Source organism: Sapajus apella, unplaced genomic scaffold, assembly GCF_009761245.1.
Source record: "Sapajus apella isolate SASKATOON/1434 unplaced genomic scaffold, GSC_monkey_1.0 scaffold22, whole genome shotgun sequence".
In the NCBI taxonomy this organism is placed as follows: domain Eukaryota; kingdom Metazoa; phylum Chordata; class Mammalia; order Primates; family Cebidae; genus Sapajus; species Sapajus apella.
Window position 1 is genome coordinate 938,227 of NW_022436962.1, and position 13,874 is coordinate 952,100.

The 13,874-nt window shown below is 34.1% G+C and overlaps 1 protein-coding gene across 8 annotated transcripts in view; it reads right to left on the reverse strand.

Moving 5' to 3' along the window:
- Nucleotides 1-2,234: 2,234 nt before the first annotated feature.
- The window catches only part of DENND1B (DENN domain containing 1B), a 272,297-nt gene continuing 260,657 nt past the window's right edge, over nucleotides 2,235-13,874 (reverse strand). For all 8 annotated transcript variants that reach the window (XM_032288625.1, XM_032288622.1, XM_032288621.1 and 5 more), the window contains 3 exons: nucleotides 6,244-6,329; nucleotides 5,113-5,329; nucleotides 2,235-4,024 (listed from right to left, as the gene is read on the reverse strand). In XM_032288625.1, coding sequence (XP_032144516.1) covers nucleotides 3,512-4,024; nucleotides 5,113-5,329; nucleotides 6,244-6,329 — 816 coding nt within the window. In that variant the 3' untranslated portion in view covers nucleotides 2,235-3,511. The remainder of the gene's footprint in view (nucleotides 4,025-5,112; nucleotides 5,330-6,243; nucleotides 6,330-13,874) is intronic.

Genomic DNA, 13,874 nt, shown 5'->3' on the forward strand with positions numbered 1-13,874 from the left:
AGAAAGTTAATAAAATTAGAAATGATAGTAGGGTTCATGCTTAGAGCATGCTTTAAATTAAGCAGCTAGATTTTTTTTTTTAAACTTTTTTTTGTGTGTGTTAGAATCTCAGCTAATAACTTCCAGGCAAAGCACATTATTATTATTCTAATAAAAATTTTCAATTCCTTTTCCTTTTAATTTGTTCCTTCAGAGCAGTGACTATGTTATTTTATTTCCCCACATCCTCAGCTACTGTATCCTGCATATAACTGGTATGAAAAGTCAATGAATAGTTTTTAAATGAACATGTTATTAACTAATTTTAATTAACTGAAAAAATAATCATGCTATATTTTGGTACCTTTCTAAGACACGTTAAAGTAGGTAACCATCAAAATATACCACTTAGTAATATTTTCACTTAAAAAAAATAGCTGCTAAATTCATATACTATTTCTCTCTACCCCTGAAATACAACGGATGCAATATCTAAGGGTAAAAAGATAAAAGTGAGAGTGGGATTCTGAAAGAACCATGACTCCATCACAGGCCAGATAAAGGCTATGAACCAAGGCCAAAAGTCTTTTTAGTTTATACAATTCTGTTGTATAACAGGTGCTGCTTCTTTGAAAAATAATTTCAAACAGCAGATGAGCTTACAAATATTTGGTTTAGTTACCATAGAAAATATGAGCACTGCAGAATATAAGATAACAATTTTTGTTTATTTCAGAACTCACCCCAATTTCACTTTATTCTCACTATATCCACCATAATACTAGGAAGTTCAATTTTAAGAGCAGACTTTGAATATTCAAAATTTTACTGGTTTGAAATACAAATACTTGCTAGTATTCTTCTGGATGTTTTTTGTTTTTAACACAGAATAAAACAGCTAATTTTGCATTAAAATAAGGCACAAATCACTTTTAAATACCTTGAGACAACTGTCTTACTTAGGAGTGGCTAAATATCCCCCAAACAAGAGTATTGTAACCAAACACCTTGAAAGGTGGCTGAAAGGTAGAACAAAATTTAGATTTCTGAAGCCATGTTGTTGATTAAGCAAATGGACTAAAAACCAGATTTGCCCTTATGCTCTACTCACAGCTATTCTTCTGAGTTCTGAAAAAAAAAAACCAAAATACCATATCTCATTTCAAAATTCATATTAAAAGGCTGATTTACATTCTTTTCACAAATCATGAAGGAATATTTGCCAAGCGGATTAACAAACAGAGTAACCTTTTCTCCTTTCCTTCTGATTTAAAACAGCTCTTTTGATATATGGACTTCTTCCATTATAAACTTCAGTAAAGTAAGTTGGAATTTTGTAATAAGCTTATAAAGGCAAAATTTGACAAGAACCTTGAGTCTTCTGTATTAAAAAATGGGGATTAAACACTGTTTTCCTTAATGCATACAGAGTCCATAAAGGGACACAAGACTTGTCTGCTTATATAGTCATAATGAACAAGTGTACCAAATAACAGATATTCATTTAGATTTTGAAATGTAGGTTTTAAAAAACCTTGGTCATTATTTAAATTATTTAAATAATTTTTAAAATAATTTTTAAAATAATTTTAAAATTATTTTTTAAATAATTTTTATTTAAAATAATTTAAAAATTATTTTTTAAAAATTTAAATAATTAAATTATTTCAAACTCTCTTCTAGGATTTTAACTGAAATTATATTCTTTCAATAAATATTTAAATGTCATCTTATTGGGGTTCTTTAATGATTTCTTGAACAAATAGTCTTAAATGTAAAAAAAAAATGATGATTGGGGATGTATAGAGAAATATACTGAAAATGCTAATAACAATTTAACCATACTATCACTGCTGTCTTCCCCTGATTATACCTGTTTATCTGTCTATCATTAAGTAATCGGTACATGATTTTTTCTCAGATGAATTCCGAAACTCAATAGTGAATCTGAGAAAGAAGAAACAAATTTTCTACACAGAAGTATTAACAATAATTTATGTAGATACTTCTCTGCACTAAAGAGGGGAAATTATGACTCCTCACTCCTGCATGTAGTGACTTCCTTCCAAAAACTACAGCATGGAAAGGGCAGGAATAACTTTAGAATCACAAACACTACCTTGGCCAGGTTATCAAGGTCTGTGTCAGGATTCACAAATCATGTTGACAGTATGTACCCTAGATCTGACCACATGAAAATGGCACTTTACTTCCGTGACCATCTCCCCAAAGCCCATAATCCCAGTCTAATCATGAAAAAAAAAAAAAAAAAAAAGCCAGCAAACTCCAAGAGAGCAGCAGTCTACAACTTATCTGACAGTACTCTTCAAAGCTGTCAAGGTCATCAAAAATAAGGAAAGTCTAAGAAACTGTCACAGCCAAGAGGAGCCTAAGGAGACATTCCAACTCAATATAATGTGGGATTCTGAATAGGATCTTGAAGTGGAAAATGAATATTAGGAGAAAACTAAGAAAATCTGAATAAAGTATGGACTATCAATATTGGTTCGTTAATTGGAGCAAATGTACCATTGTAACATAAGATGTTAATAATAACAGGGATAGATGGGAACTCTGTACTATCTTTGCAATTTTTCTGTAAATCTAAAACTTCTAAACTGTAAAGTCAATTATTTTAAAAACTGAATTTCAGATGATAATATAAAGCATTTTGATAGAGATTATTAGTTAAAAAAAAGAATTTTTTTTTTTTTGTCAGGCCAGTTTTTGTTGTATTTGGCTTTCTTGGGTGGACCCCTAAATAGCAAAGGCATACACAGAGACTGTGAAAACTTTTTAAAGTATCTCATTTGTAAACAGAAGTCATTAACTTCACATTGTAATTCAGTACTTCATATATTTTACTGAATGAAAGGTAAATGTATATTTTTACACTTTTTGGAAAACATGGCTATAGTGCTTTATATAAGCAAATTAAGTATTTTCGTAAGAGAGCTTTTTAATCTTGAAAAGATGAATTTTGACCTTGATTTGATGAACAGAAAAAGGCATTATTGCTCTGCAGAACACTAATAACTTATCCTTCAAACTTTACACATACTTTCATACATTATTTAAGTATGCTTAATACAGCTTTAAGATTAAGGCAATTAGTGGGTTAACGTTTCATCAGTTTCAGGCTAGTTTTGATAGTTTTGATATCGTGATCAGTTCATGCTCAACCAGATTAGTATAGTAGCTACTGGTTATGTGCATGGGTTATATATGCAAAGTTAATTTAAATAAAATGGATGGCATTAAGCACCAAACACTGGGAAATCTTATGTTCAATACATACTTTTAACATACATACAAACTGGTACCTGATTTAAAAGCACAGTAGAATTTGCTTTATATTTAAAAATCAATGCATTTCATATATCCTTGAAACGAACAAGTGAGGAAAATGTTCCAAATGCAAAAAAAAAAAAAAAATTAAATAGTAAGAGTTGCCATTCCTACAAATAATTCTGTTTATTATGCGCATTGCATTGAATCTCAAAATGTCTCCATAGAAGCTTGGATGCAAGATTTAAGTTTGGTTTCCATTTGTGTTTTTATCTGAAATGTTCAAGCTTTGTTGGAAGTCAGAAGTCATATGACATAATGACACCACTTCATGGAGCAGTCCAATATCTTCTGAAGTCTCTTTGGCTTCTTTCCCTTCTCTCTCCCAGGGAACAAAAGTTGATGAATGCCGACCAAGACTAGGTATAAGCAAATCATCTGAAATCTGGCTTAATGTTTCCCTCTTTTCTGTTTTTCCTTTCTCAGTCTGGGAAACGTCAGGGGAAGTGAGCTGGAAATCCAATCCTGAAGTAGGGTCACTCACTTTGTCAGCACTGAAGTGCTTGTCACTGTTTTCCTCTTGCAGAATAAATAGAGAATCTGTCAAACCACTAGAGGAAACCCGCTTCCTGGGAGATGGAGGGAGGTGTTTGCCATGGAGGGCACTATCATCCTGTCCAAGATTCCACTCTGCTTGGTCACCAGAACCCCCACAGAGGAGAGCCAGATTATTCTCACTAGGAGCATTAGATTTATTCTGAAAAACGAAGAAACAACAAATTCAGAAAACTTTTAATAAGCCTTAATTTGGTATATTTTTTCCCATTTTGAAATACATGTTAATAGTATTAAGTTCCTCCCAGAGAAAATATAGCCTTGAGAGTTAATTTTAAACATTTCCAAATGGCTCTATTAACAGGGATGAAATGGAATGGACTTTGGTTTCCATTGCCTAGCAGCTGTCACCTATCAAATTCAAACTAGATTATATAATTAACACCAAGTTCCGAAGTCATTTACAATTAGAACAGGACTGTTATTACTCATTCTATTTCTGCTGTTTCTAAAGCATTCAGTTGAATTTGCATAAAATCATGTTAAAAAATAAAATCCTCTTCATTTTTAAAGTAATAAAACAGAAAAAGATGATTTGAATGAATACATTTAGTACAGTTTTGTTTTTTTTTTTTTTTTAACTCAGAAAATACGGGGAAAAAGTGAAAACATTTCACATTTTTTTTTTTTTTTTTTTTTTTTGAGATGGAGTTTCACTGTTGTTGCCCAGACTGGAGTGCAATGGCGCGATCTCGGCTCACCACAACCTCTGCCTCCTGGGTTCAGGCAATTCTCCTGCCTCGGCCTCCTGAGTAGCTGGGATTACAGGCACACGCCACCATGCCCAGCTAATGTTTTGTATTTTTAGTAGAGACGGGGTTTCACCATGTTGACCAAGATGGTCTCGATCTCTTGACCTCATGATCCACCCGCCTCGGCCTCCCAAAGTGCTGGGATTACAGGTGTGAGCCACTGTACCCGGCACATTTCACGTTTTAAAAATTCCCCAGAGACAAGTATAAAATTGGATTGCAAAGTAACATTACTGCTTGACAAAATAATTTCAATTAATGACAATAAACACCAGAACTAGATAAATAAAAGGGAAAATACTAGAATTTTATTAATAGAAATAATTTTTGGTGATTAAATTTTATCATATTTTAAAAGTTTTGACCCTTACCTAGTTAGAGGTTAAATGCTTCTACCAAAAAAGATTATAAGATCCTGTAATCACAGCAAAGGCAAGACTATTTCCTTCTAATTTTATAAGTCAAAAAACCGACTCACCGTAGGTTTGTAATCAATGTCATCCATTGATCTAAAGAAATCCAAGCTCTTTGCAGCTGCCAGCTTCCCCTGATCTGAGCTGTGTGTGCTCAGTGTATCAAGGATCTCTCCTAGTAAGTCCATTTCACCTGAGTACGGAGTCTTCACTCTTGTTTCAACAGAGTCATCACTTTCATAAAGATAAGCAGAAGCTTCTTCACCGTCTTCAGAAGATAACCTGAAGAAAAATAAAACATGCAGTAGCAGGTAAAGAACCATATTTGCTGCATGTAAGTAATCTCTCACCAATTACATTACATTAACGAGAGACTTAATGAGAGTTAACAACAAAATCAATTTGGTTCATGACCAAATTCTTTATAGTGATGTATATACCAATTCAAATACAGAAATATTTTGTACATGCATTAAGAACAAATAAACAAAAAGTTTATAAAACTGAAAGTAGAATTAGGGCTTTTCACAGTTTAATTCTGTGGAATTTGGAACCTTTCCTTACGAATATTAGACTGAATTACTTGGAAAGTTTACTATAGCCTAAATTCACTTTCAATATTTAACATGGTTTCCCCATTTACTTATTTTAGAGAATGCATATTCCTTTACATAGAAATATATTTAACGAAGAAAAAAGAATGTTCATTTTGTAATTGACATACATCAACTGTAAAAAGCTAAACATCTATTATTTCCCTTATTAAAATTAATTTTTAATGCTTTTTAATACATTTTCATCTTCTGACATCACCATAGGTTTAAGTCTCCTGTGCCCTCATTTCCATTTCTTTCTATTGACTATTATCACTGTTCCTGATATTTAACCTTCCTCTCTTCAGAATGAGTAAGAGCCTAATTTAAGATGGACCTCTACTTCCCCTAACACTATCCCAGATATCTCTGTAGACATTATTGTTTTCCAAGAACAAGATATTTAAGATCCATCTTAGTTCCTGTCCCAAGATATCCCCCACAACATTCCAAGTACCACTGGGTCCTTTTGCTGAAGAACACTGTAAAAGAATTTCAACATCTGAGCTCTAGGAGCGCATATTCTTCGAAATACCCTTTATAACCAAAAACTTCTGCTGTTAAGCCATGTGGCTTCACAGGACACCAAAATCCATCACTTACTTGCTTGCTCTTTCAATGTCATCATCATCATCATCATCATCATATAGAGCACCATCAAGGCTCTTAAGAGGCCTTTTTAAGCGTGCCTGGAGAGACAGATTGACAATAAATTGGCATTGGTAGTTTAAAAGAACGCTGTTGAGCAAATTTCAAAGAAACGACGTGATTTGATAAGAAACACGTTTGCAAGAAATATGCATTCAGGGTTTTTGAATATTACCCAATAACTTGACAAACTGGGACAGGAAGAAAGGGAAGCAATAAGGTATATTTGCCTCAACACTTATAAATAAAAAACACCAATAAAAAACACAAATAACTGGATTGAATACATAGGCACAGTCACATAGTCCTTCAGGCCCTGATTTAGAAATACTTGACCTATCATACCCCCATGCACCCGTTACACAGTTTCAACAATGATCAGTATTTACCAATTTGTTTCTTTCATCCCTGACCCACACTCTCCTCTACCCCAGGTATTTTAAAGCTGTGCTTCTCAAATCATTATGTGCGTACAAATCTCTAGGGACATAAACAAATGTAAAAGTGTAGATTCTGGTTCTATAGTGTTTCTGGGCCTGAATTTCTGCATTTCTAACAAGCTCTTAGGTGAGGTCAATACTGCTGAATCTGAGTGTCAAACTTTGAATCACTTTTTGAAGCAAATCCCAGGCAACATCTTGATTCACCTAAAGAACTTCACTATGTATTTTAAACATTTTTTTTAACATAACCAAAATATCATTATCATATTTAGAAAATTAATAATTGTTCTTTATATCTTATATTACTCAGGCCAAATTCGTATTCCTCTATTCCTCCCCAGATTTTTTAGTTCGCTTCTTTGGATCAGAATCCCAACAAAGTTAATATTGTATTTGGTTGATGTGTTTCTCAAGTCTCTTTCAGGGGACTCAGTTCAACCTTCCCTCTCCTATACCCTGTCCTCATTTACTATAAATTGGTAGCTACAACTGGAAGCTTGGCCTCAGTTTCTTTTTCATCTTCCTTTGTTTTGGGCAATAATATTACATGGGTATTGATATGTGCATTTTTACTGTATCACATGTGTAGCCACATAATGTTTTAATATCTCATTTTTGGTGGTACTAAGATTGATTAATGACTTCAGGTATGATTTGTTGAGCCAACCATTATACATTTCCTAATCAACTTTTGACTTGAAGGTTTTAGCATTCCATGATAACCACTGGCTAAATCCACTGTTTCATTAGGGGCTAAATAATTATGCTTTTCTAGAGCATTCCTTCTATATTTATTTGCTGGCATTCTACAAAGAAGAGCTTTACCTTATCAACTATTTGACTATTCCAAAATACAATGTACAGGAAAGACAGGACAAATCCTTGATTTCTTTCCTTTTATTTAACAATTTTCAGAGTGATGAGCTAGTTAGTGTCCTAACAATTTCTAAAGGCAAGTCATGAAGGTTTTTAAAATTACCATTATTAGTAGATATTTGATGTTGTTCAATTCACTACAATTCCTCTTCTTGATGTTCAAATTGTTCCATCTTTGAAATGTACTATGATTATGTTTTTAAAATAGTCCTTATCTTTTACCCAATAACTTGACAAACTGGGACAGGATCTTGAAATATTCTCATATATCTTGAAATATTCCCAGATTAAATGATATGCTTTTGGGCATTTATTTCAAAATAACTTAATGGTGGAGAGATAGCATAGGTGGGACTGGGACTGAAATAAGATTGGCCATGAGTTGATAATCGGTGAAAGCTACATTAAAAGACCCCGAGGATTTTACAAGCTTCTCTTTCCTCTGTATATGTTTGAAATTTTCAAAATAAAGTTTTTTTTTTTTAATGACTTCGTTATGTTACCAGTGGTAGCCCTTTCAAGTTGACTGCTGTGTCCTTTGAAATCAACTCAGAAGTGTTTAATAAGCCTCATGCTTTTGGCACAATAAGATGTCTCATTTCAACTTAGAATTTTTCTGCATCAAACCTGGAATCAGCCATTTCTTTTTTTTTTCTTTCTTTCCTTTTTTTTTTAATCCTGGTTTCTTTACATGGGAAATGGCATTTAAAGGTTAGAGTCTGGGTGCTATGGGTGCTCATGGCTGTATGCCATTCTTTTGAATTAACAACAGTAAACTTGAATTTGGACACTTCAACCATGACACCAGAGAGGAATAACTTTCTGCCTCTGACTTTGAGTTCCCAATCTAGAGAACTGTCTTCTTTTATTGCAGCCACAGAGTAAGCAAATTTCTGGAACCCACAGGACTGATCCCTACTCCACCCTCTTTATGCCACTGCTTGTGAGTGGCAGAAAGGAAGGATGAGTAGCAAAATATGTTCTTATAACCCCTACTTGAAACATGTAGTGAGGTTCTCACAAATTCAGTGATTAAAAATATATCTGGGCCTGTAAGTGTCTAAAACTGGGGACTATCTCCTTACCACTATAAGTTTAAGGTACATGAGTTAAACAGAAATACGCAGAGTGGCCTAGGAACAAAGCCACCACTCACAGCAATATTTCTGTGGGAAAAATATATTTCACCCACTCCCTTCAAAACTCACAAAATACGATACAATCCTTTGTATCTGAAGACAAGCCATTATTATTACAATGAGCTCTGTACATGCTTGGCTTTATGCCAGCTAGAAGGTCCTGCATTTAACTTTTTGTTTACAAATGAAACAAACTGAAACAAAGTCCATGAGGAAGCTGAGACTTTCTATTGCTATCAATTAAAATGACTACTACTTAAGAACTAATACAGGAAGCTGAGAGAATACATACTTAACAGTGTTTATACTTGTAGAGTACTTTGCAAAACACTCTCACATACACACAGGGAATATAAAGTTAAATTACGTCAAGTCTTTGAAACTGAACAGCTCTAAGTCTAATGGATCCCATAATAAATCTGGAGGTATTCCCAGAGAAGCATATAGTTTGCCCAAGGACACACACTTTATCAAAGCTAGGAACCAGAAAAAAGAACTTATGTCTTGCCCCGTTGTGTTGCAAGTCCCTTGTTCATTTTCTTCCACAAAAGTTACTATGCTCTGTAGCCGTCTGCATATAACACAGCTTCTCTAGTTTTTAAAGTCCAACTTTTTTTAATGAAGCTACTGCTTTTTCCACAAACATCAAAGTCATGATATAAGCTTCACAGGTACATTTAAATTTTAGTTTCATATTTCCTACCTAGACAAGGATTCTATCAATTTCTATATAGGGATGTTAAACAGTGTATGTTATGATGAGGTTTAATACTAAATGTAAAATTAGAAACAGAAGTAAAACTGATTAATATGCTGTTTTCATTTCCTTGGCTGTTAACCTTTGTGTTATCTATACGTATTGCACATGTACTTAAAAATTAATATACGAAATAAACTTTTCTAAGTAATAGTCATTGACTATATATCAACCTGCATTAGGAACTACAATTTATATATAAGAAATAATGTCCAAACATGTGGTAGAATATGTCAATTACTTGACGACCTCTACATAATTTTGTTAAGGTCCCCCAAAAAAGAAAAAAATTAAGAAGAAAAATAATAATAATGTAATCAACATTTAAGATAGAGAAGAAGAGCAGCAGAGATAATCTGGGTCCCTACAATCTCAGCGGCTGATGGTGTTCTGGTGGGTAGCTGCTCTGAAGTACAGTGCTTTCAGGGGAAATAAAGGACAGTTTTCCTCATGTTCAGAACATACAACGCAGGGCAAAAAGACGTGGTCACAATTTTAAAAATAAAGGTCTTTTGTGGGGAAATGATAGTAAATAAGTTTAGACTGCAGAAAACACATCATGTATTCTTAAGGGCGCTAATATGTAGCTAGTAACAGCACATCATCCAGGTTAACAAATCACAGACATATCATTATCAAAAAAATGCATATGAAATAGGTAGAACCTGAAATGTAAATGACTATGAAGAGAAAAATAATCTCAACCTACACAATAAAAATAAAATATATATCCATTCTTTTAACACAATTGGGTATAGCTTTGAGGAAGGGTGTACATGTCTCTCTCCCCTCTATTTTTTCCAACTGTAAAGATAATAAACAGATGCAGCTGCCAATAGAATAAGTCTTGTATGTCGTATATATTCAGAGAAATATATTCAGATCTGGATAGAAATCTCACAGTAGTATGTGTACAATGAGAAATTTTCCAAGAGTCAAAACCATTTTCATCATAAAATGTGACCTAGAACTTCCTGAAATGCTCACTAAGTCATATGGCCTATATTTGTGAACAGATGCTTTTTTGAAAATAGTGATAATGAAATAGATTAAGAGATTGAGCCATATGCAGTTAACATTATGAAATACCTAAGGAAAGAAAAAGTAATTTAATTTCCAGAAAAAAAGCCTACAATTTTTTTCAAAGCTTTGCTAGATGATAAGACAGAGGACATGCACCTAGAAAATCAGTTTAAGTCACAGGTCTGCCTCCCATTACTTCTCTACCTGTTTGCCATTATTTAACCCTTTTCTTTTCTGTATTTTGTAATGTGCAGTTTCTGCACAAATTTTTAAGAAAAGGAGAAAAGACTTTTTTCCTTGATCAGATTTCTAATAATAACTAGCTTTCTTTAACATTTTGTCACAAGAAACATGATTATGATACTGTTTTTTGCTACCTCTGTTCTTTAGGAAGCGGTAATAGACAAAAATAACATTTTCTGAGTGTTCATAGTTAGAAAATAGCCTTTTCTACGTATAAAACTCAAACTTTGGAAGTTCTGATATTTTTAAACATTATTAATATTTTAAGAAATAAAGTTATTATATTTAATAAAGTCACAGAAAACAAAAAAAGCTATACCCTACATATTTTAGTTTTGGTATCACACTGATCTTTATAATCTCAGGCAAAATCCTTTTTTCTGTTATTTCTTTAATGTATATCGACATTCATAATCAATTCTAACCTGGAGATTAATAAATGTACTTAAGTACCATCTTATTTAGAGAAATAATACCCACATAAAAATGTACATATGCTGTTTCAGCCAAATGAGATGCAACCTTTTCAGCCCTCGAAATACCTCACAATATAGATTAAATAAAAAATACAACTAAAATCATTTAAGAGGATGTTTTTCCATCCTTCAAATCATCATAAAATTTTTATTTTTAAAACCTAAATATACATTTGTCAAGGCACAACTCAATATTTCTTTTTACAATCTTGTATCAGATAATTTTATTTCCTCGATTGATAAAAAGCATTAATTTCCTTCGAAATAAAGGTCAAACTTCTTGTCATGAAGGAAACACCTATCTAAATATGGCCAAGATCTATCTTTTTGTTTTGATTTCCTTTCCCCATCCAACTGGCTACCACCCACCACTTATGCCACATCAAATAATCTGCTAGTTCCCAAACAGAATTCACTGCCATTCCATTGTATAAAAGGTATCCTTTGTCAAGTTTCCTCTCCTGTTCTTTACCTGGAAATATGTGGCTTATCCTTCAACATCCAGCTAAAATGTAGCCTCTGGAAAGCTTTCTTTTTATTCGGTCAGTGTTCCTCTGTATGGCCACATATTTGCTAAACATTTGGCAAATGTACTATTAATCTCATTGTGTTATCTGCTCATGTGTCTGCCAGCACCACTGCACTCTGAGCTCCATGTAAGTGGGATTTAAATTTCCTACTTCTTTGTGCCCTTTGCAACCTATTGTATGCTTTCCTAGCATGGAAGACAGTAGCATGAATGCAGTATGTGCTTACTGTGTGTTTGTGGATTAAAGAGATGCTAGAAATTCAATGAATAATTAGGAGTACAGAATAGCAGCTTTCAGTAGGTTCTCAATAACTATTTGCTGCTGGGAAAAAAAAAAGCATAAATGACATTAGCTTGCCCTTCATTCATTAGGTCCTGCAAGTTCAAGGTATGCCCGCTAGGAATCTTTGTTCTAACCCAAAGGTATCACCATGCCCTTCTTCAGCCCCTTATATTTGTCCTGAATTGTCCTAGCACAGGACCTTTGCATATGATGATTCCTCTATAAGAAAAGCTCTTCTCTTACACTTACCCTCTTTGCACTGTCTTTGTCTATACATATCTATTCTCATTCAAAACTATGTAGTAACTGCCTACCCCATACTAAGCCTCTATTATCCTGCCTCGTACAGTCTGTAAATTGCCAACAGAGTGATCTTTTTAAAAGGCAACCCTAATCATGCTACACCCCTATTTAAATAAATCCTTCAATAGCCCCTTGCAGTTTTCACGATAAAGCTCATACTCCTTGCCTTGCACAGAGGCATCTGGCTAAGGTAGCCTCTCTGGAGGCTTCACCTGCCATAAAGACGTCTGCTCCACATTACCAAAACCTCCTTTTCTTGTATACTTCTCAGTGTTTTCTGCCTGTCTTACATGTGGGCTGATATACTGCCTTCTTTCTTCCTGGCTCTTTCCCGCAGTGTTCTCCCCTCCTTTTTTTTTGGTTATCCTTCAAACCTTGGCTCAGGAGTTTATCTTTCAGGAAACACTTCCTTGCTCACCAATTAATTTACACAACATTAAATTCTCTCTCCAGTCATACAGCAGGCTTTTGAGGGCAGGCCCCTTCCCTTGCTGATTTCTCTCTCATGCCCTCAGAATCTAGCACATTGTGTGGTACATACTAGTTCCAGGAAAACTGCAAAAGACTCTGAAAGGAGCAAAATGATTATGAGGTGTCTGATCAGTAGAATTATGAATGCTGTCTAGAAGGTCCTGTAGGGGTTATCAGATTCTGTAGTGCTCTGCATCTTTCATTGTCTTTAACTATCTTGCCAGGATATAATTGGACAAATTGTACAACCAAGGCCTTATCTAAAGTGGCAGTAATGAAATCCGCTATAATGGAATAAACAGGCTGTTGTACTTATGGAGTCAATGCCTACAAAGCTCTCTCAGGAGAATTTACATGGTGCTTGCCTGAGAAAGTCCAACCTTACTGGGTTAAGGAAGGTCCTTTTCTAGAAAACCAGGAATCTTAGCAAATTTGGAGAATCTCAAGAGGAACTCACCATAATTTACAGATATTTCAGGTAAACCATATGGTGGCAAGGTTTCTCGGGCTTAGTTGCTTAGCTTCAAGATAGCAAATAGCAGAGACAACGTAAAATCAATCTGAGGTTTCTGATGAAAATTTACATACATAAGTACATTCTGAAGCCTTAACTAGGCAATACTGCATGGCTCTAGACAGAGCAAACTCAATTAACTTGCTGATTGCCCCAATATAAATAATCAGGCCAAATCTAGTAAGAACAGCCTTCTTTATGTGACTAAGAATAATCTTAGAGATTATTATCAACACAAGTGGGGACACTGTCAGGAAAATTGTGAAAGACTTTGAAATGGGCAAAAAAATTATTGCTGTCCTCCCCATTGGAATGCTGAGTGCTGTCTAGCATTCTTTTCCAGGATTTTCTGACACCATACAGGTCTGTACCATTCATGGTTTTAATTTTATAGCTCTGTGAAGATAGAAATTAACTTGTGAAAAACTCATGGTACTGCAAACGCTTCTTGGCCATAGAGATGCAAGTAAATTTCGTCCAGCGAAGATGTAATTATTACACTGTGGACAGTATGGTTTTGTATCTGTTA